This window comes from Centruroides sculpturatus, unplaced genomic scaffold (assembly GCF_000671375.1).
Source record: "Centruroides sculpturatus isolate CEXI.00-Female unplaced genomic scaffold, Cexi_2.0 scaffold780, whole genome shotgun sequence".
Taxonomy (NCBI): domain Eukaryota; kingdom Metazoa; phylum Arthropoda; class Arachnida; order Scorpiones; family Buthidae; genus Centruroides; species Centruroides sculpturatus.
The window spans coordinates 154,531-176,527 of NW_019385021.1; the positions used below are offsets into that span (position 1 = coordinate 154,531).

The 21,997-nt window shown below is 30.2% G+C and overlaps 2 protein-coding genes across 3 annotated transcripts in view; both read left to right on the top strand.

Moving 5' to 3' along the window:
- Positions 1-359: 359 nt before the first annotated feature.
- Positions 360-21,179, top strand: LOC111633543 (chloride anion exchanger-like). Of its 2 annotated transcripts, none has more exons than XM_023378130.1 (7): positions 360-390; positions 15,002-15,486; positions 16,145-16,292; positions 19,848-19,958; positions 20,176-20,390; positions 20,533-20,697; positions 20,927-21,179. In XM_023378130.1, the coding sequence occupies exons 2-7, from the start codon at positions 15,187-15,189 to the stop codon at positions 21,092-21,094; spliced, it is 1,107 nt and encodes a 368-aa protein (XP_023233898.1). In that variant the 5' UTR covers positions 360-390; positions 15,002-15,186; the 3' UTR covers positions 21,095-21,179. The 2 variants fall into 2 exon arrangements, with proteins under 2 accessions (XP_023233898.1, XP_023233899.1); XM_023378131.1 differs by lacking the exon at positions 360-390 and adding an exon at positions 7,283-7,807 and having other exon boundaries at positions 20,927-21,175.
- LOC111633549 overlaps positions 12,566-21,997 on the top strand; it is a 46,936-nt gene continuing 37,504 nt past the window's right edge. Inside the window, exon 1 of the mRNA XM_023378137.1 lies at positions 12,566-12,852. Within this exon, the coding sequence (XP_023233905.1) occupies positions 12,713-12,852 (140 nt within the window). The 5' untranslated portion in view covers positions 12,566-12,712. The remainder of the gene's footprint in view (positions 12,853-21,997) is intronic.

Sequence of the window (21,997 nt, forward strand, 5' to 3'; positions counted from 1 at the left end):
TAGGCCTATATACTAAATGAACATTAAGATGTTTTCAATGATATAATCATGCTTATATAGTCAGTTGGTTTAATATTATCAGAATAATATAACTATTGAATACATTGTTAAAATTATTTTAAAGTTTATATTGTATCTACAATTATATATATTGAAATAGTAACATAACGCAACGAACAGTGATAGAAAATTTATATTAATTTATGTTTCATATACCTATTTATAATACGTCTGCTTCGCGCAATGAAAACATCTATGGCCTATTATAAAACTTTTTTATAAATTAGATAAACATCTGTTATCTCTTAACATAAGTGCCTGCAATTGTGTTGATTTTCAGTAGCTGTCTGTGGAGAGAATGGACACGTTCAGGAATATGTTTCGAATTAAGTATCTTAATATTACTTTCTAGTAATTTAAGCTTTACTTTAAGAAATGTATATTGTTTTAACAAGTTATCATTATACAATACAATGAAGTTTGTTATCGACAACAGAAGTCTTGCATATACCAGTACTATTTTCGATATAAATATCTACATTTTGTCAAGCATAAATTTATAACCTGTAAATTACTTGATAATATTTTGGATTTGTGTCAATAAATTAAATATCGAAAACAATTTTCTTATTTGAAACATTTTTAATATATGATAAACAATTAATTTATAACTTAGTAAATATTAATTTGTTTTTATATTTAATTTGTATATATATAAGTTACTAATTTTTATTAGTGTATAAAGTAAATACTAAAATAAATTAGTATAGACTGTAATTAAAATATCCTATAAAATTTTTTAATCGTCGAAAATATAAGTACTGTATATGCAAATTTTAATTGGTAAAATTAAAAAGTATTATACTACATTAATATAATAAAATATAATTGTAATTATAGTATAATATTACCTAAATATATTCATTATTTAAACTATTTTAACCTGAATTTATTTTTGATTCATTTAATGGTACTCGGCGTATAAACCTGATATCCTACATTGAAAAGTGATAGTTTTAGATACAGGTATTAGATACCAGGTTTCTAAAATCTGCCTTGTTTCCGATTAAATTACATCTCTATGTTAAGCTTAAGCTTACAATTGAATCGGAGAAAAGTACAGTAGAATAAAAAAATGTTTCGTGTTTTCTGTTTATTTACGTTTTTTTACGATAACGTATACATGTATTTAATTACAAAGGTTTTTAAAATAAATCTGTATGTATTAATGAATCTGAATGTAAAATAAGTTCTTCATATAACGGCATTTTTATCATATAAAAATAATTTCACCTTGGTTTTAATTAGAAATTCGAAATTTATATGTTTATATGCTTAATTTATATGTTTATGTTCTACATGAAATTGTTATACTAAAAATTGTATTTTTCTTCCCAAAAAGTTTGGCTTTAAACATAAAAATATAATTAGAAATTTTAAAGTATGGAACATTTAAGTTTATTTTATCTTAATACGGTATAAAATTTTGTTTTTTTAAGTTATCAAAGAATATCAACGAACAGTTGGATTCTTTATCGGGCTACTTAAGGCTAATTAATAACGTAGCCTACATATACTATGGCATGGCTTAGCGTCTATAGAGAATAGCATAGTACTTTATAGAGAATAACCTTCGCTTTTAGTTTCGGATTTTCTCCTTCAGAGGTCAATGTTCCAAACAGTTGAATTTGGCACCGTACGTTTTCAATGAAAAACTAAAACTACTTTTAGAAAATAAAACATATTCTTTAAATTAAAAATAGTTTGAATGAATTGTGATTATTATTATTTTATATACAGGTATACCTCGACTTACGTCGTTTTTCGACTTAAGTCGTTCACCTGGAACCAATTACCGACGTAAGGCGAGGTATACCTGTATTTATGAAAAACTCTTATGAACTATTTACTTAAAAACAAAGATACAGTATTTAAATTAATTTACCGATACTCCTAGCGGTTCGTTACATTATATATAAAGGGTTTAAACTGTCAAATAATATTTAAGTTTCAATTTAATAAAGATTTTTAACGTCTCCGTACACAAATCGCAATAACTGAAGACAATTTATAAGTAATGTTAAGTTTATAGATTTCTGCAGTGTGTAGCGTCTTTGTAATTCAAAAAGATAATTGGTAGACGAACGAACAGCAATTGGTTAGAAAACGTTACGTTTTATTTAAAAATTTCTAATTCAGATGCATTTCGGGTTGGCTGAATTAGAAATTTTTAAATAAAACGTAACGTTTTCTAACCAATTGCTGTTCGTTCGTCTACCAATTATCTTTTTGGATTACAAAGACGCTACACACTGCATTTGATGATACAGCAACCACGTCCTCTACATTTATAGATTTCATTTTTACGTCAAGGCAGTTGATAAGTTATTTCAATTAATAAGTTATTTCTTCCAAACTTTATTTAAGTTTGTTAATCGTACTACATTATTATTACAATATTTTATTTGTATTTACAACAGATCTCAATACGAATATAAACCATTTTAAAATGTTATTCGTTTGATTATTATACGCATTTCAGATTGTGTTTGGTTTATGGCCAAAAAGTTTTGTATATTAAAATTTTTCCTTTTCTGAATTTATCAGATTTATTCTTAGGTAATTTGCTGAAATAAACTAAGAAAAAAAAGAAAGAATTTATTAATGTTTATTTAAAATCTAAACAAATGGAACTGTAAATGTTACACAAACAAAACATTTGTGAGATAAGCAGTGGGTCGGGGGTTAATCTCGTACTGACCACTTAATCTGCACAGGCTGGTGAAGCCCGATCTCGGAGTCGTTCGGATGGCTAGGAAGGCAAAACGAGTGGGGAGTGCGTCGGTAAGTCGACAGGTTTCCTCGGAGAGACAGGAGACAGGTTTAACAAATAACAAAATAAAGGTTTATTCTATAACTAAAGTTAATTTACAGGAAGTTACATAAGGAAGTTACAGATTTAAGGCTTAAATGCGGATAACACATAAATCTGTCTATAACGGCGATCTACTATTCACTATGCCGCGTGAGAGAGTTTACAAAGGCTCTAGAGTGAGAGAGTTATATTATTGCCGTCAGGTATACCTTATGTTGGATGACGGTATGCGATGATCATTCTGGACTATGGAAGCTGGCTGGCTGTCACAGGCAGTGCCGGCCCGAGGCAAGTTTTAAGATGGAGCGAGATCCTATTCTGGCGCCCCCTTGGTTGCCCCTAATTTATACCCTTTAATTTTTTTTACCACTGAGGCGCCCACTGGGATTTAGCGCCTGGAGCGGCTGCTCCGTTCGCCCTATGGTAGGGCCGGCTCTGGTCACAGGCTTATGTCTTCTACTGGCTTCTCCTCGGACAGGACCGGGACGTGAGACACTGTACTCAGACCTTCCAGATGATCGCGCGGAGGGACGGTCGCACTGAGGAGACGGTCGCACTGAACTTTCCGTAACGATCGTTTTTATACGATCGTCGTTGGCACTGGTCGTTCACTCGTTATGACGACTAATTAGCACGCGCAAGTTGACTAATTAGCAAACGGACGATGACTTGATTTTCTTCCTTCCTACCTTGTCGATGTGTAGGATTCGACATCCGATCTATTTCCGTTATAACTTGCGATAATTTTTTTTCATCCTCTAATGTCAAAATATGTTAAACTCGAAAATTTACGCCCTCAAAACCCTCGGGCTCACACATTTAACACAGTAAAGATCAATATTATATAAACAAATTGAAAATTACACATTTCCATTTTAAAAATATATAAATATTTAATGTATTTTTAAAGTACTATGTTTGTTTACTGGAATAAGTAATAATAATGTTTACTATCATATTCTAATGCCTAGATTTATTGCAAAAAATATGATAAAACATCTTTAAGTCATAACTGTAAACCGATGTAGTGAAATGTGTTTTGCCACGATGCATATAGGCTATAATACCATTTTGCTTATCAGGATTTAAGTTAAGTACTGTAGTAAAGTTTTAAAATTAAATTGACGGTTTACATTTTAATTTGTGACAGTCAGGTAAATCACTATAAATTTTGCGTAAGTTTTTAAAATATGGCTTAATAAATTTAGTAAGTAAAAGTAAACAAATTCTTTCTATGCTCGACATTATTAAGATTGGCAGGATACTTGAGTATATCATTTTTCACTATGAAAGGGAGAATAATTTCAGTTAAGTTATATAAAATCTTCTTTCGCTGATAAATAAAAGGCATGGTCTTTTCACAATTCTCATCTACTTCCAAGAGAAACAACATAAAATATATTAATTAAAATGTAACCCGATTTTTAAGATTTATTAATTAAATTAAATTCATCGAAGATGATTTTGTCTGAACAGTTGAAAGAATTTCGAAATATTGTAAACAATTAGAATTTTCTTCTACTATCATTCTAGATAACCTATCATTGCTAAAACTTTACTTTTCGTATTTTTGAGGAAAACGAAGTGTGTTGAAAATAAATTATTATTGAATTAAAAATATTTTAGAAAATTAATTAGTATAACAGTTAGTACTGCAAAAATATTTTTCAACTTTGATCATGATCTATTTTACACGTAGCTTCAGAAATCGTTGTTTCATTATATGATAGCTGTATGTTTTGTGTAAATAATTTTTTAGTATTTCCAGAACAGGAACCATTTGATGTGTCTGATATAACCATGAAATCAGTTTTCAAGATTTTCTTAAATACTATAAGCTGTACTTGCTGCATCTGTTTGATCATTTACTCCACTCATGTTCGATGGATCCAAATAGCAACTCGACATTATCACTACAAAATTTTCTTGTTAAAAACTCAATGAAAACCACCTTTCAATAGGTAGCGGATTCATGCTATAGTTGAAATAGTAGTCAATTTTACAGCATTATATGTTTCCATTGATAATAATTCCAGTGTTTGATCAATACCTGACTTTTTTATATTTTTCTAAATATGGCAAGAGCCATTTTCAAGGGAAAGCAGATATTCATCCTACATATAAAAAAAATGGCATTATACCAGTGGCGTGCCGTCCATGGAAACTGTGGAAGAGCCGCTTCTCTTGTATTTTCTAAAATATAAATACATATTGTGCGATTATTTTCATATTTTAACGTACTTTGAATTAATTAAAATTAATATTTTATTATAACCTCATTATTTATTTTACTACAAATTTATATGCATGTGAAAACAACGATAAGATTAAAGCCGACTTCCAGGGGCAATCATTTAATTGAGTGTAATAGGATTAAGCAAATTTAATATATTTCATTTTCTTACATGGTTGTAGCTACTGCGCTTTGGCTTACCAAAAAATACAATGACTCAAGACAGACTTTCACCATCTATATTTCGGCTTTTTTAAGTGTTTTAATTGAATCATAACGAATTCAATGGTGACATTCTTCACGAACGTCACCAGTTTGACAAAAGGACATGATATCTTTTATATTTCTTTCATTACTTACATCATTAAGTTTTTTTAGTTATATTTTTAATACATTATTTTAATATCCTAGTTTGGTTATTTTTGTTTTCAATATATTATATTTTGCTCGATGCAATGCAATGCTCTTTCTCTCTCAAAATGATTAATTTGTTCAATTGTTCTTCTATATCATCATGTGTTCAGTAGCCTACTTGTGGTTTTTGTGTGCGGGTCAATATATTCTTGGCATGATGAGACATTTGCTATCAACTATAATGGAAAAGCTCTAAAGAATTTACGAGTATTCCAATAGAATTTTCATCAAAATTTTTAATAGTTTTAAGCATTTTCCTTTTATTTACTGATATGTTAACTCTATATTCTCTTTTGTGTTCTATATTTTTTCGTTATTGTTGAGTTTACCGACGTTTCAAGTAACCGAATGAGGTCAAAACAGGATCAGGTGACAAGCTTTACCATTTTGTTATTTTATTTTAATCCGTGATTTTTTTATGTAGCCTAATGAAACGATTTTTTAGTTAGGATATTTAAACAATTACGCCTAATAGAAAAACATTTCAGTTAATGGTATTTATTGAAAGTTACATTTAGATTTCTTTCCACACACATTATGCAGAAAGAGTTAAAATATATATGTTATGGACAAAGTGATTAATATGGGCATTATTCATAATGCCCGGTCATTATGAATAATGACCAACAAAATCGGGCATAGTAATAAATTTCAATAATTTATCAAATTGACCGGTCATTATGAATACTGCTATCATCTAGTCGGGCAAAGTGATAATAATGCGTCAAAGAGTGATCATCCAAAATATGCTAGCCAATCAGCACTCGCGTCTGAGTTGAGCGTGCGTGTTGTGTATTGTACCGAATTTGGGGCGGTCGCGTCTGTTTGTGCTTTTGATGGATTCCTAGAGGAGGGCTGCTGCCAGCAGGCCGCGTATTGTTTAACGTCACTAGATATTGATTCATGTAGTTCTTGAACACACGTGTCAATAACTAGTATGTATCAATATCTAGTGACGTTAACAAATTGGCGGCCTGCCGGCGGCTTCCCTCCGGGAGGAATCTGTTGGGAGCACAAACAGTTGCGACCGCCGCCATTACGGTGCACATAGGTAAAATTTTACCATTTAATTAATATAGTTAATATCAATAGTACTTAGTTTTAAAACATTACATGTTTTTTTTAAATACTTTGAAATAATTCACAAAAAATAAATATTTATAAATGAAATAAGTAGAGTTTTTTTTAATCAAATTAAAATGTCGCACAATTTAAAATTCAGTACTAAACGCAATACACAACTCAACACGATACAATCAGCAACTCAGAGTGCCAATTGGCTAGCGTATGTCGGATGACCACTTTTCAACGTATTATTATCACTTTGCCCGACTACGTGATAGCAGTATTCATAATGACCGGTCAATTTGATAAATTAATGAATATTTATCACACTGCGCGCCCTTTTTGGTCTTTTTCGGACATTATTCATAATGACCGGGCATTATGAATAATGTCCGATTAATCACTTTGTCCATAACATATACACTACTTAAATAATATAGAAGAGAGGAGGGTATTATGGAATAGTCGGGTAATATGGAATACCGAGGTTTCCGCTCTGTTTGTTGCTTCTATTATGTGGGAATACCATGAACTACTCAAGAAATACTCCCACAATGCAGTGCAGTGAGAGTTAACCGCTTGTTGTCGTCGTTCCACTCGCTACAGAACAGTGTGTTTTGTGATTTTCAAGAGTTTTTGCAGACAAGTTTTCAAACATTTTAACTTACTAGTACACATGTGACTTGAACATTGATGTTAAGCATAAGAAAAGAATTGTACACTAAAAAAATTGTAGTTTGTTATGCTGTTGTCGTTTTTTAGCTGACAATGTTTTATCCATCAGTTTAAAGGTTCATTTTCCAAGATGGCGTGTTGGGTATTATGGAATACTAGGATAAATGGATAAACTGAAAGAAAAGGACAAAAAGAAGGAACCAGAAGATTCAAAACAACAAAAGAAACCGAACATTCAAAGACCACCTGTTAAGAAATTAAACTTAGACCGACCTTCTAGACCTAAACCTACTAGAGATGACTTGTGTTAGCAGCGATGAGTCGTTCCATTCTGATGTACTATCTGTAATGGACTTCATGCCATCAACTAAAGAACCTGAAAACGAAGACGCTGAACGTATCTTCTGTAAAGGAAAATTCTCCGAAGATGAATGAGGGAAAATTTGGATTTAATGCTTCAGCTGTTCTCTGTGGGCTCATCTTGATTGTACCAGAGCAGAGAAAGAAAATTATATCTGTGACTTTTGCAAATAGACTCTAAGCAGGTAATCTTAAAAATGTGGTTTTTATAGTTAAGAATAACTATGTTTTATGAAGTCTAATTAGTTTTTCAATAGTTTAAAACATCTATTCCATATTTCCCGACTATTCCATATTACCCTCCATTTGTGAGTTTTTTTAAAACATTTTTTTTTTATAACAACAAAATAAATAGCATTTTTTTACTAGTGACAATTCATTACAATTAGTTATAGTATGTACTCATGATGATTTTGGGATTTTTATTCAAAAACCAGTAAAGTTATTTTTAGAAATGTAAATAGTATTCCATAATACCCTCCTCTCCTCTATAAGTTACATTGGTAGAAACATTTACAATAGATAATGGTGGTCATAGCCAATGAAAAACGAGCTGTTTAGCGAAGGTCGATGTAATAACATCAATCATAAATTCGACAATTTTTGTATATTAAAAATTGATCATTATAATTTTAATTACAAAAATTGAACTTAATTTAACATCGGTATATATACATTTCGCCCAATCAAAAGTACAAATAATCATATGGTTACATCATTTTCCTTAAGTTCCTTCCATTCTTCCATGTTTCTGTCTACTCTGCTAAAAGTATAAAGCGACGACTTCGGTCCAAAATGGCGGCTATAATAGTAGATGATGTTAGCTTGGTACTTTATATCAAGAGCTTTACCATCTCTAGCCAAATTACTTAGCCTTAAGTAGTCCGCTAAAGAATCTGGCTGTTCGTTTGATATTTAATCCGGTTGGTTCCTGTGTTGTAAACATCCTCACAATGTCAGGCTACATTTTTAATTTATTTCATTTAAAATATATGCTCTCCATCTCAGATTAGTATTGTAGTGTCTTACCCCTGCACATCATACTTTTTCTTTAACAATAGAGTCGTGCCGGTCATCTATCTAACTTCTTTCGGGGGATAATTTTGCATTGAAATAACATGATTTCCAGTTTGTATCAGAAGTTCGCATATATACGGGGCCTCCTGCCCCTAAGCTTTCCATATCTGATCATGAATTTCATTTATCTAACACCTTTCTCGAGATTAGGGAAAGACAGACATATAGACGTGAGAATTTACAGATTTACAATTTTTTCAAATTGCAGCCCAACAAAGATATAAAACTTGAAAGCAATTTAAAATTAAAAGATATTAATGTAATGATTTAATAAGTTTTATAACTAACATAAAATTTAAATTTTACACAACTTAATAGCGAGGTTGCGGCCTAAGTTTTCATCTCTAAAACGTGAACGTCGAACACAGCTGTCTTGTAAGAGGCGCTCGACGTTCGACGTTCACGTTTTAGAGATGAAACTTCGGCCGCAACCTCGCTAATGTGATTATAGTGAGAACGAATTGCTTTTATTTTGTTAATATCAAACATTGCATATAATTTTAATACGATATTGACGGGAAAAATAAGGATGAAGAACACATGAGAGACGTGGATGTCAACGTCAGGTGTGTTTCTTTGGGAAATGTACCAAAATGTTAACTCTTTCTGTCCTGTGGGCACTAAGAGGGCCTCTATTTTAGCAGGCCCATTATGGGTTCATCCACGTCCACAATAAGGCGACTGGGTGGTGAGAGGCTGGACATATCAGAACGGACCAACACCGAAAAATTCCTGGGGATTTTTTGACCCGTCCGGCTTCGAACCCCTCCCCCAGAGCGGTAGGCTGCCACCTTGACCACTCGGCCACTATATATATACTATCCTATATTGTAAAAATTAATAAACTATATTATGAAAACAATATTTTTTAACTCCCATTCTTTTAAAACTCCTCTGCATAAGCATTACAAACAGTATACATAGGATATTTATCTATATACTGTACTGTATATAAATGATGTTTGTATGTTTGTTTGTTCGCTATACACTCCTCGGTCATTCGACCAATTGCTATGAAACTCGGCAGTTGCGTTTACATACTTCTAACTTATATAATGTCAACATATCACCCCAATTATCTATTGGATTTTGTAAATCAATCAATTGATTTGCTGATTTACACGTAGCGCCATCTATTGGCGAAAAATTAATAAAACTAACCGCGTCATTATAGCCTAATACAACCCAAGAGATTTACATTAAAAGTTGTGATTTTTGACGGTAAAAGGTGTCAAACTGAGGGCACGTTCGTAAAGTCGAACGAGTTAAAAGCGTTAGTAACGAATTGTTCTAATAGTAGTAGTCTCGCTCAGTGAGCACGCTCTGCGGTGATGACGTTTCGAACGAAACTCTAACGAAGTTCACGAAGGAAAGAGTTAGTTCACTTCGTTAAGAAAATGGTGCCCGACGATATCGATGTATCTAAATCTACTCGAGTATTTAAACTGTGAATTAAAAGGTGAAATGATAGAAATAACTGTCCACCCGAAGCAATCTAAGAAAAATATTTCGGATAAGGCTGCACTAGCAACATTCATATCTTCGATTTTAGAAACAGCCATTTAGTTATAAACGAATCGGTCGAAAAGTCTAACGAAATAAGAATAACGATGACGTCATTCTCGTTTAACTCGTTCGACTTTATGAACGTACTGTACCCTGAGACATGCTAACATGTGTCGCCTCCTTTGAAGACGTCATGTACACGTGTTAGTTATAACTTTTTAAACAGTGGAGACCGAATGTGAATTCGTCTGATTCTACGTCGTTTGCTGCTCAATGCTTTCAATTGTTCTTCGTTTTCCGAAGACTTTAAATATTCTAAAATACAGTTCATAATGAAGAAACCTTAAGTAAATACGAATTCGTTTTATTTGTCGTCAATGTAACATTTTTTGCCGTATACGTATGACCAAAAATGTTACATCGACGTCAAATAAGACGGATTCGTACTTAAGTTTTCTTTATTATTGCCATATGTACTGTACACTATCGAATGGCAAAAAAGGGGACTGCCTCATGCTCATATTTTGATTTGGCTGATCAAATTGATTCCGTTATCTTGTTTGAACTTCCAGACTCTAATGCAAAGAACTCTGTCAAATAATTCAAACTCAAATGGTGCATGGTCCTTGTGGTTTCTGAATTTTTATTCAACTTGTATGAAAGACAATAAATGTACAAAATCCAAAACAATTTATAAAAGACACTCAGACTGGAGAAGATGTGACTTATTCCTTATATCGAAAAAGAAAACCCAATGATGGAGGTTTTACAATGGGAATTGGACTTTATGAAATTGTTAACAGATAGATAGTTCCTTATTGCCTTCTGTTAATTAAAACATTTAATGCTCACATAAATGTAGAATTTTGTAATTCTGTCAAATCTATCAAATAAACAAGGGATCAGATGCAACTATGTTTGCTCTACAACTACAGAATATACATGATGAAATCACTATCAACAAGGCTGTTACATAAGCAGCAATAAAGACTTTTGGAGAATTTTCAGCTTTCTCATTCATGAAAGATATCCAGCAGTATAGCAATCAACAGTTCATTTAGAAAATGGACAGCATTTATTTTTAACTAATGAAACAGCTACCCAACAAATGCTTGATCCTAAAAATACCACTCTTACAACTTTCAACTATATCAGGATGATATATTTGCTCAACCTTATTATATTATCAGTTACCATCTTATTACACATGGAGCAACAAAAAATGGAATAGAAGAAAGAGAGAAAGAGACATTGAAGGTATAAAATTTGACAATGCTTTGGGCAGAGTTTATACTGTTCATCCTACTCAACATGAATGTATTTTTTTAAGATTATTGTTGCATGAAGTTAAAAAGCCTAAATCTTTTCAAGATTTTAAAACAGTTGATGGCAATTGTTGTGCAACATTTAGAGAGGCATGCTATAAACAAGGATTGCTAGAAAATGATAGTCCATGGGATGCCACTTTAATAGAAGCAGCCATAAGTCAATTCCCAAAGCAGCTAAAAGATTTACCTGCTATTCTCCTAAAATTTTGTAATGTAGAAAATCCTTTAGAATTATGGAACAAATATAAACACAATTTGGCATATGACTATGTGCCAAGTACAACGTACCAACCCAAATATTGATGTATTTTATACAGATGAAATATACAACAGAATTTTAATTGACATAGAAGATAAAATTGTATCACTACCATTATTTAGTCTTCCATAAACCAATAGAACAGGAGTCAGCAATTTACTTACAAATCTTATAAGAAAAACATCATATTAATATGTAAATGAAAATGAGGAAAGTTGTTGCCTGATCAAAGAATTGCTTACTTAACTATAATGAATAACATCTCTCAGAAGAACAGAGGTATATACTTTTTGTATGTTCCTTGTGATACTGGAAAAACATTTGTCACAAATTTATTACTGGCAAAAGTTTGCAAACAAAATAAAATTGCTCTATCTGTAGCTTTTTCTGGTCTAGGTGCTAAACTGCTGCCTAGAGGATACACAGCTCATTCTGCATTCAAACTTCCTTTTGATTTAGCTACTAATGATGAAGCTGTTTGTAATATTATCAAAAATTCAGGTATGAGAAAGGTATTTAAAAAAATATGAACTTATAGTCCAGGATGAATGTACAATGGTCCATAAAAGGGTATTGGAAGCCTTGAATAAAACTATACAAGATGTCAGAAATAACAAAACACTAATGGGCAGTGTAACTGTTGTCTTATTTGGAGATTTTTGCCAAATCCTGCCAGTTATACCTAAAAGAACCAAAACTGATGAAATTCAAGCATGTCTCAAATCTTCCTGTTTGTGGCACAATGTTATAATCTTTAAGCTTACNAGAAATTATCATCTACTAGATCAAGAAATTCTTTTTCTGCAAATGACGAAAATAAAATAAATTTGACAGCAGATGAACAACATTCAGAAGATGTTTGCAAAACCACTAGATATGGTAGTTTCAGTTTCAGTAGTCCACCTCAGTATAATAGTAATATGGAAATTCCAAATGATTCAGAGCATAAAATTTATATGGCTTGTGAAGACATGAATAAAAATGAAAATAATTTTCAAAGTGGAAAAGTATATTTTGACAATCTTGCACTTAGTATTGAAGAAAACAATGCAGACATAAAATTGTACTCTGCAGAAGCAAAAAACCAAAAGTTTAGTAAACGGCATAGTACAGAATCTGTGCAAAGTTGTATTTCTATTAAACGAAATATTTTTGATGAAGAAGAAATAAGTAAGAAATATGGTAAACCACATAAACAGAGAGAATCTGTAGTAAAACAGGTACAGTAATAATTATCTATTTAAAATAAGTAAAAATATTTAAATATTTCATAAAATACATCTTTACAGTATATGGAATTCATGAGAAATCAGTTTCTTTTTTACATCAATATTAAAAATTTGTCAAAATAAATTAAATAAAGATGGAAAAGAGGCCATGTGTTTGATTAATAACATGATCTTGTGTTTAATACTAAAAAAGACATATTTCTATAATGTTCAAATTCTATTTTCTAATGAAGTACTGTACATTACAGAAATACATAAATTTTTCTCAACAAATGTATATTTTTAGGATTTGTTAATGAAATTAACTTTAGTAAAATTAAATTAGTAGAGTTTGCATAATAGATCTTTTGAGGTTATAATAATTTGCTTATTTGGGCTTATTTCTTCCATATTTAATAATAACCAAATGAATTAAAAAATGAAATGAATACGGGTATTGGAAGCCTTGAATAAAACTATACAAGATGTCAGAAATAACAAAACACTAATGGGCAGTGTAACTGTTGTCTTCTTTGGAGATTTTTGCCAAATCCTGCCAGTTATACCTAAAAGAACCAAAACTGATGAAATTCAAGCATGTCTCAAATCTTCCTGTTTGTGGCACAATGTTATAATCTTTAAGCTTACCACTAACATGTAAGCAACAATTTATTGTGACTATAGTTCAGATATATTTGCTCAGAATTTGCTACAACTTGAAGGAAAATTTCCTGTAGATTTTGACAATAAAGTCATTATATCTAAAATTAGTACAGTAGTCCAAAGTGTTAATGAATTAATAAATAAGGTATTTACTAACTTCAGTTTTCACTAAAAAGACTTTATCTGGTTGTGTGAAAGAGCTATATTGGTGCCAGAAATGTGACAGTTAATTCTATCAATCTATAACTATTCCATGATATTCCAGGTGACAATTATATTTATTTGCTTCAATTTGCTGCTTTAAGAAATATTAAAATTTGATGGTTTTAAAATAATTTTAAAATGTAGATCCAGGAATAAATGTTTTAAATATGTAACATGTGAAAGTATTTAAATATAAATTAGATATTAGATTATATAAAAGCTGGTTACAGATTACTAAAAAATATATACATTTAATAATACTTTTTAATCCAATATACTTTGTTTATGCCATTTTTCAGCATCATTTAGAATAAATCTATAAAAAATGAAGTGTTATAAAAATGCTAATTCATAAAATTGACAATAGCCTACAATGATACTGCATTATTCTTTTACTTTAGATGTTAATCCTGAAGTTTTATAACAATTTGTTTGGAGGTCAAAATGTCAAATATATTTTGGATAATTCAGAAATGATTATTGTTTAAATTAAGAGAAACTTCTATATTTTCCAGAATTTTGTATATTGAATTTCCGAAATTTTTAAATTTAATTATAATCTAACTTTAACTGGAAGAATTTATTAAATGAACATTTTATACTATAAGACTGAAAAGACTAGTAAGTAATGTTAGTAATATTTGCACTTTTAGTAATATCATTAATCTGTCAAGCCAAAGTTTTGAATTAATTTTTGATGTTTTAAATTTTTTTGTTCTTATGCAGCTCTGTTTATCCATTTTAAGCAATGACATATATAAATTAGTAACTAATCAGTTTATTTATTATTGCTAATTTCCAATTTTAATTTGCTTCAGAAATATGATGCTTATTATTAAATTAATAGTTTTAATTTAAAATTTATTAATTATTATCTAAAAATTTAATATTGAAATATTTTATGACAAATAATAATTTATAATTAATAATTTAAATGTTATTTAATCAAACAGCATTATGCAATGGCAGAACAATAATTGAATTCCTGTTTTTCCATAATATTTATTTTTGTTGCATGAATCACAAAATAAAATTATTTGTATAGTATTTGCACAGAATTATTTGTAATAGTATTTATTATTTTTATAATAAATCTTTAGAAGCTAATATTTTTGAATATTTTTTTCTTTATAGAAATTAAAGGAAATAGCCAAGATGAAGAAGAGAAATTATCATCTACTAGATCAAGAAATTCTTTTTCTGCAAATGACGAAAATAAAATAAATTTGACAGCAGATGAACAACATTCAGAAGATGTTTGCAAAACCACTAGATATGGTAGTTTCAGTTTCAGTAGTCCACCTCAGTATAATAGTAATATGGAAATTCCAAATGATTCAGAGCATAAAATTTATATGGCTTGTGAAGACATGAATAAAAATGAAAATAATTTTCAAAGTGGAAAAGTATATTTTGACAATCTTGCACTTAGTATTGAAGAAAACAATGCAGACATAAAATTGTACTCTGCAGAAGCAAAAAACCAAAAGTTTAGTAAACGGCATAGTACAGAATCTGTGCAAAGTTGTATTTCTATTAAACGAAATATTTTTGATGAAGAAGAAATAAGTAAGAAATATGGTAAACCACATAAACAGAGAGAATCTGTAGTAAAACAGGTACAGTAATAATTATCTATTTAAAATAAGTAAAAATATTTAAATATTTCATAAAATACATCTTTACAGTATATGGAATTCATGAGAAATCAGTTTCTTTTTTACATCAATATTAAAAATTTGTCAAAATAAATTAAATAAAGATGGAAAAGAGGCCATGTGTTTGATTAATAACATGATCTTGTGTTTAATACTAAAAAAGACATATTTCTATAATGTTCAAATTCTATTTTCTAATGAAGTACTGTACATTACAGAAATACATAAATTTTTCTCAACAAATGTATATTTTTAGGATTTGTTAATGAAATTAACTTTAGTAAAATTAAATTAGTAGAGTTTGCATAATAGATCTTTTGAGGTTATAATAATTTGCTTATTTGGGCTTATTTCTTCCATATTTAATAATAACCAAATGAATTAAAAAATGAAATGAATACAATAAATACTCAAACTAAAGATCTAAATTTTATTTATTCTAGATTTTATTTTCATCATAATTATTTCATCATTTTATAATCATTTTTAATTTTATTAATATTTATTTCAAAGATATATCTTTTGTTGTACATTTTATGTTAAAAATATTTAAATAGAATTTCAATAACTTATACTTTTAATCTAAAATTTTGTCTTAATTATTATTTCTATTTTTTAGATTGCCAAATGTTGCAGATGCAGTCCTATTTCATGTATATATTCATTATTTCCTATTTTAGTTTGGCTGCCTAAATATCCATTTAAACAATATATTTTCAGTGATATAATTGCAGGATTTACGCTTGCTGTCTTACAGATTCCTCAAGGTAAAATAAGTTGTTAATTATGTAACCTTACATAACTGATTAACAAACAAAGCACCAAAAAATTGTTAAAAATCAATAATTATTAATGCATATCTACTGTTTTTGACTACTTTTAATAGCCTTCATCAGATTGTTCTATAAAATGGTACAGTTTTAAATGATAATGGAATATAAATTAGAAAATCCCAATAAAAGGTATTAAAAATAGCCAAAAACATAAGTTTTTGAAAATGTTTGATAATTGCTGATTTAAAAGTTTTTGTTAATATTTATAACATAAATGATATAACATAATGCATTTAAGCTATACTGTGTCATTAAAGAAATGCATATATTGTTATTTAAATTCTATATTAAACATATCTATAATATAGAAAATCCAGCAACAAGTTACATAATTTTCCCATGCAAACTTTAAAAGTGTATGTGGTGCAGAGGCGTAGCTAGGTTGGGGCAAGTAGGTCATGTGCCCTGGGCACTTTTCAAAGGAGGGCGCAAAATCGCCAATTATTAAATTTAAAAATTAAAATAAACCAATTCATATCAAACAATCTTGATCATGACCGCGCTTTGCGAATGAGCAAGATGGAATGAGTGGTGTGCACAGGCAGTGCACTAGCTCGTTCACATTCGATACTTCTCGTGCAGTTGTTTATTTTGTTTACATGTGATTTGTGATTCTGATTTAAATACTCCCAAGTGAGCAAGCATTATTGAAGCTAAATGATTTGTTATCTAATTGTCAGTGTGTGGCTTGTTAGGCCTTGTTTTTTTTTTCTCTCTTTTTCTCTTTCTTCCACCATTTTCCCTTCATAAATTTCACTTCCGTCGTTTGTTCTGTTGACCTCACCATAAATTGGTTGACCCAATGGTCCGATGGGTCACTAGAGAATAGGGGGTGACACTGGATTGGTCAAAGGGGACTGGCACGAGAGGAAAGGGGAAAAATCGTCATTTGAGGAGAAGAGCTGGGAAGGAGAAGACAGAGATATCAAGGAGTATGGAAAGAAGACCCACTAGCGTAGCAAGGGGGGCAAGGGGTCTTATTATGCCCCAGGTGCCACTCGCAGAGGGGCACCAAATGGTCTCCAAGACAAACAAGATTTGTTTCTGGAAGGGGGAGGGGTGCACCAATATAGTGTTGTGTCCCAGGTGCCAGTTATGTTCACTATGCCATTGATGTGGTGCCATCTATTATGAGATTTTATTCTAAGAACTTTTTATATTATTATTATAAAATGGCAAAAGTTTAATTTTGAGAGTTTTATGAAAACAAAATTGTAAATGATAATAATGAGTAAAATCTCCATTAAGTCCAACAACACTTGAGATATGACACATGATCCCCTCTATCTCCCCATGCCCTTGATTTTTAACCACCAAAGTTTAATAGCATCAATGTCCCTAATACACAAACTACAAAATTTCAGAAATTTCATCAAAAGGTACAGGAGTTATTAAGCTTCAGATTGGGAGAACAGAATTTTGCCACTCACTCACACATACATACCCATCACAATAAAACAGTTTATATTGTATACAGTACAATAAACAAAGATATTATACATGAATATTTTATAATGTTTCCTTTTACAATAAAAAAAACATTGAAATATACCAACTGCACCAAATACAAGCAGTTATAAGCTTTTTCATTTATTCACACAGATTGCAGTTAGCGAGAGAGATCAACTGTGCATATTTGATTGGAGAGTAAGTACATAAGCATACCAAGAATTTTAAATATTACTTATTACTTAAGATGGTCAAAAAAATTTTATTTGTCAGCTATTAAGTAGTAAAAACTTTTAATCTGCTGTTTACAGCAAATTGTCTTGTTGAAGATAGTATCTGTGCCTGAGGTTTGCAGAATGTATCTCTTTTTCAAGCTGCTAACTTTTGGAGGTTCTAAGTGTGCACTTCTTGTATTGTATCTGTGCAATAATCTGCCACTATGATGTTGGTTTAAATTATTGTGACCAGAGGGTCTTTGGTGCCTCGTCAGTACTGACACCACAGTGTCTTGTTGATCCAGAAGACGCAACAGTGAGGTTTGTTTAAAAATAGGTCACATGCATGGGCAATCGGATTCAGGATGGAGACCGTGAGACAGTGGGTTGGAAGTGACTCACTCGGATTCTAGTTAACAAAAGAAGTAACCGTATTAATCATCTTATTTGTAAAAAGAGGGAAAAAAGGATTCGTGATACATATTATATCAAAACAACTATATAGATGTGGTTGCAAGAGAGAGAGAGAGAGAGAGTTTGCACTAGAGCGTGCAGAGGATAAATATCTTGTAGAGGATTTGATCGGATGCTTGCCAGTTGGGTCAAAAAGAAGAAAGTTCTATATGATAGTTCTTAGTTCAGAGGTCAACAGTGGATAGTATGGCCACAAGCAAGAAGGATGATGTATCCGATGATATAATTAAAACGATGTATCCAACAATATAATAAAATGAAGTATCTGAATGTATCCAAAATTGGAGACACAGAAACAAGTGACCCGGTTGAGGAACTGGCGATGATTGTCAATAGTTTGTAGCTAGTTGTTATATTAAAATGAGGAAATTGGGACAGCAGGTCAGAAAGTCGCAAGAAAACATCTTTATTGATGCTGAGAACTTAAAAGAAGACATACTCCCAGGTGGGAAAGTTGACAGATAGTTGACAAAGTTGATGTTATGACATTAAATTGTTTATATTGAAGTCCAGATTCCACATTATACAAACTAAGGATTTAATCTTGGGATGAGTCAGGTTGAATGGATAAGAAAATTTTTAATGTGAATTCAATGAAATTCATACCTTATATGACCACTAATTCATAAGTATAGAAATAGAAGACATGATACAATATAAATAAAGAAATGAATTTTAATTAGGAAAAGATTTTTGAAAATTTTCTAATCTTTTTTCTTTCCCTTTTTTTCTTTGGAGTGTGCCAGGGCTCCTTTACCCTCCTCTGGATGTGACTGTTTTATCTTAAATAGAAAAAGCTTTACAAGTATTGCTTGCTTAGGGTCTTGCACAAAACTAAAACTACCACTGAGAAAAGCATTAATATTCTGTAAGAATAAAGTAAATAATTGTAATGAATATATTATACTGAACATATAGTGTTTGCAATATTGACGTTCATTCATTTGTAAAATTCAAATCATTTTTTAAGAAACGAAAAGTTTATTAAAAAATATACAATATTCAATACATTAGATTACTTCTGCACTTGTGATCAAAAAATATCTGGATTGGTGTTATATCTCATATAAATTAAATCAGAAATATACAGATCATTTCATATATCTTGGCCAGGTGACACATGGTACTTGGTTGGGACCCCAGAAGTTTTAAGAAGTTAAAGAACTTTTTTTGGTAGGTCACAGTAACCTTGTCAAAGATTCATCAACAATCCATTCCCTTCACTAAGTAAATAGACTGGTCCCTGCTAGAGTATTTTTATAGACTGGCCAAGATTTGTGAAATTGCTGTAATTAGTTTTTGATAAGTGACTATAAAAATTTTAAGGATAACTCAAATTTATTATTTTCAGGAATGGCATATGGTTTGCTAGCATCAGTAGATGCTATAAATGGGCTTTATGTTTCATTCTTTCCAGTATTAATATATTGTTTAATGGGTACCTCAAGGCATATATCTATTGGTAAGTTAGTAAATGATTAACATAAATTTATTTTTCAATATATTAATTTAAAAAAAAAAACAAAATAAAAGTCATATTTTGCTAAGTTTAAATTTATCTAAAATATGCATTTGTGCATTTATTAAAATATATTTTTATTTCTTTAACTAACATTTTTTTTATTATCTCAAATTTTTCATAGCATATAATAAATCAATTTTTAACTTTTATTATTCAGGAACTTTTGCAATTATTAGTATAATGCTTAGTAATACAGTGGCAAAATTTGAAACAGTCGATAGCAGACAAACTGCAAACTTAATTAGAAATATAAGCAACAATTCCATATCTGCAGAAGTTGCTGACAATTCCTATATTCAGCACAGCAATGAATGGCCTCCTACAAAGTTAGAAGTTGTTGTAGCAGCATCTGTTGTTGTGGGACTCTGGCAGGTATTTTCAGAAATATATATTAATTAAATATCAATATGCATTTCTAAAACTATATTATACAGTTCAATCATTTTTAATTATTTTAAAAAATAAATTAGAAAATATTAGTTGAAATTTAACTTTTAAATACTTATATTTTTAGATTGCAATGGGAGCTTTTAGATTGGGAATTCTAAATGTCATTCTATCTGATCAACTTATTTCTGGATTTACTACGGGTGCTGCTATACACGTATCAATGTCCCAACTGAAAGATTTATTTGGAATCAAAATTGCTAGATACAATGGACCATTACAACTAATCAAGGTAAATGTTGTTGTTAATTTTTATATATACATATAAATTTATATACAAGATTATCCAAAAATCATCATTCAGTTATCTTATTGGAAGTGACTAAATTATGAATAACAACATACAATTGTTTCAAACCATGTCAACTGTTCTTAAAATATCTCAGCTAATGTGTAACTAATAATAAATAATAAATTTTAATTATGCTTTAGATTAATATGAAAATTTTTTTATTTTGCAGACATTCATCGATATAATTAAAAATCTGAAATATACAAACTTAACAACACTCCTGATATCAGCAATTTCTCTTTTCTCGTTAGCAGTTGTAAAGGACCATGTTAATGATAGATTTAGAAGTAAATTGATCATGCCTATTCCTATTGATCTTATAGTTGTAAGTATCTGATAATCATTTAGAATAATGATAGAAATGTTAATAAAATATAGGTCAAATTTGGGAAGAAATTTTTCTAATCAAGGGAATAAAAATGACTATAACTTAGTCTGTTCCAGAAATATCACTCTTCTGGGACTAAAGTATATTATTTTCTCTTAACAGAACAAGGAATGCTGAAGCCTCTGTTAATGGAATTCTTTTGTAATTAGATTTTTTAACACAAATGACATATTCTTCAAAATAATCCATTATATTACATAAAAAATTAAAATAAAGCTGAAAGATATTAAAAGAGAATGCTTTTATAAAAATGGATTTTTAAATTATTTTTTTTCAAAGTATCACTTTTTACTTATTATGAATATTCATACTAGTGCATTGAATATAAAAGATCACCATATTGTTAATGCTGACATCAGCAATTTCAGAATATGCTGTAAAACTTGTATTGTTACTTACAGTGATAATTTCAAATACAGGTAACCCCCATATAACACAGCACTTCTATAGCATGGATTCACTCTAACATGGTTCGAGAATTGAGATCATCCCCATATAACACGGTGCTTTTACAGCACAGATTCACTCTAACACGGTTCGAGAATTTGGTAAAAACCCTCATACAACATGAAATGTACAGTAATAAAAACTATTAAAAGTGAACTTTATCTAATTTGAAATTAGGAAAATCTCTTTACAACAGTTCAATAAACGTGATAAAGCTTTTAAGGGCGAAAGATACCTCATTTGACATTTTTCATTCAAGCACATACATACTATCAGATTTTCCTGCATAATTTTCGTGAACTATTAGTACTTAAGTATGTAAATTTTCTTTTTCCACCTTCTGTCGATACATGTGATCCTTCTTGAAACTTGTTTCAATGTTGCCAGATCTTGACACTTCTGCTT

What these genes read in the sequence shown, in the direction of transcription:
- LOC111633543 (XM_023378130.1), top strand. Translation starts at nt 15,187, where the DNA reads ATGGAAATTCCAAATGATTCAGAGCATAAAATTTATATGGCTTGTGAA. An exon ending in CTCAAGGCATATATCTATTG is followed by an intron (nt 19,959 to 20,175) that starts GTAAGTTAGTAA and finishes TTTATTATTCAG; the next exon opens with GAACTTTTGCAATTATTAGT. An exon ending in TTGTTGTGGGACTCTGGCAG is followed by an intron (nt 20,391 to 20,532) that starts GTATTTTCAGAA and finishes TTATATTTTTAG; the next exon opens with ATTGCAATGGGAGCTTTTAG.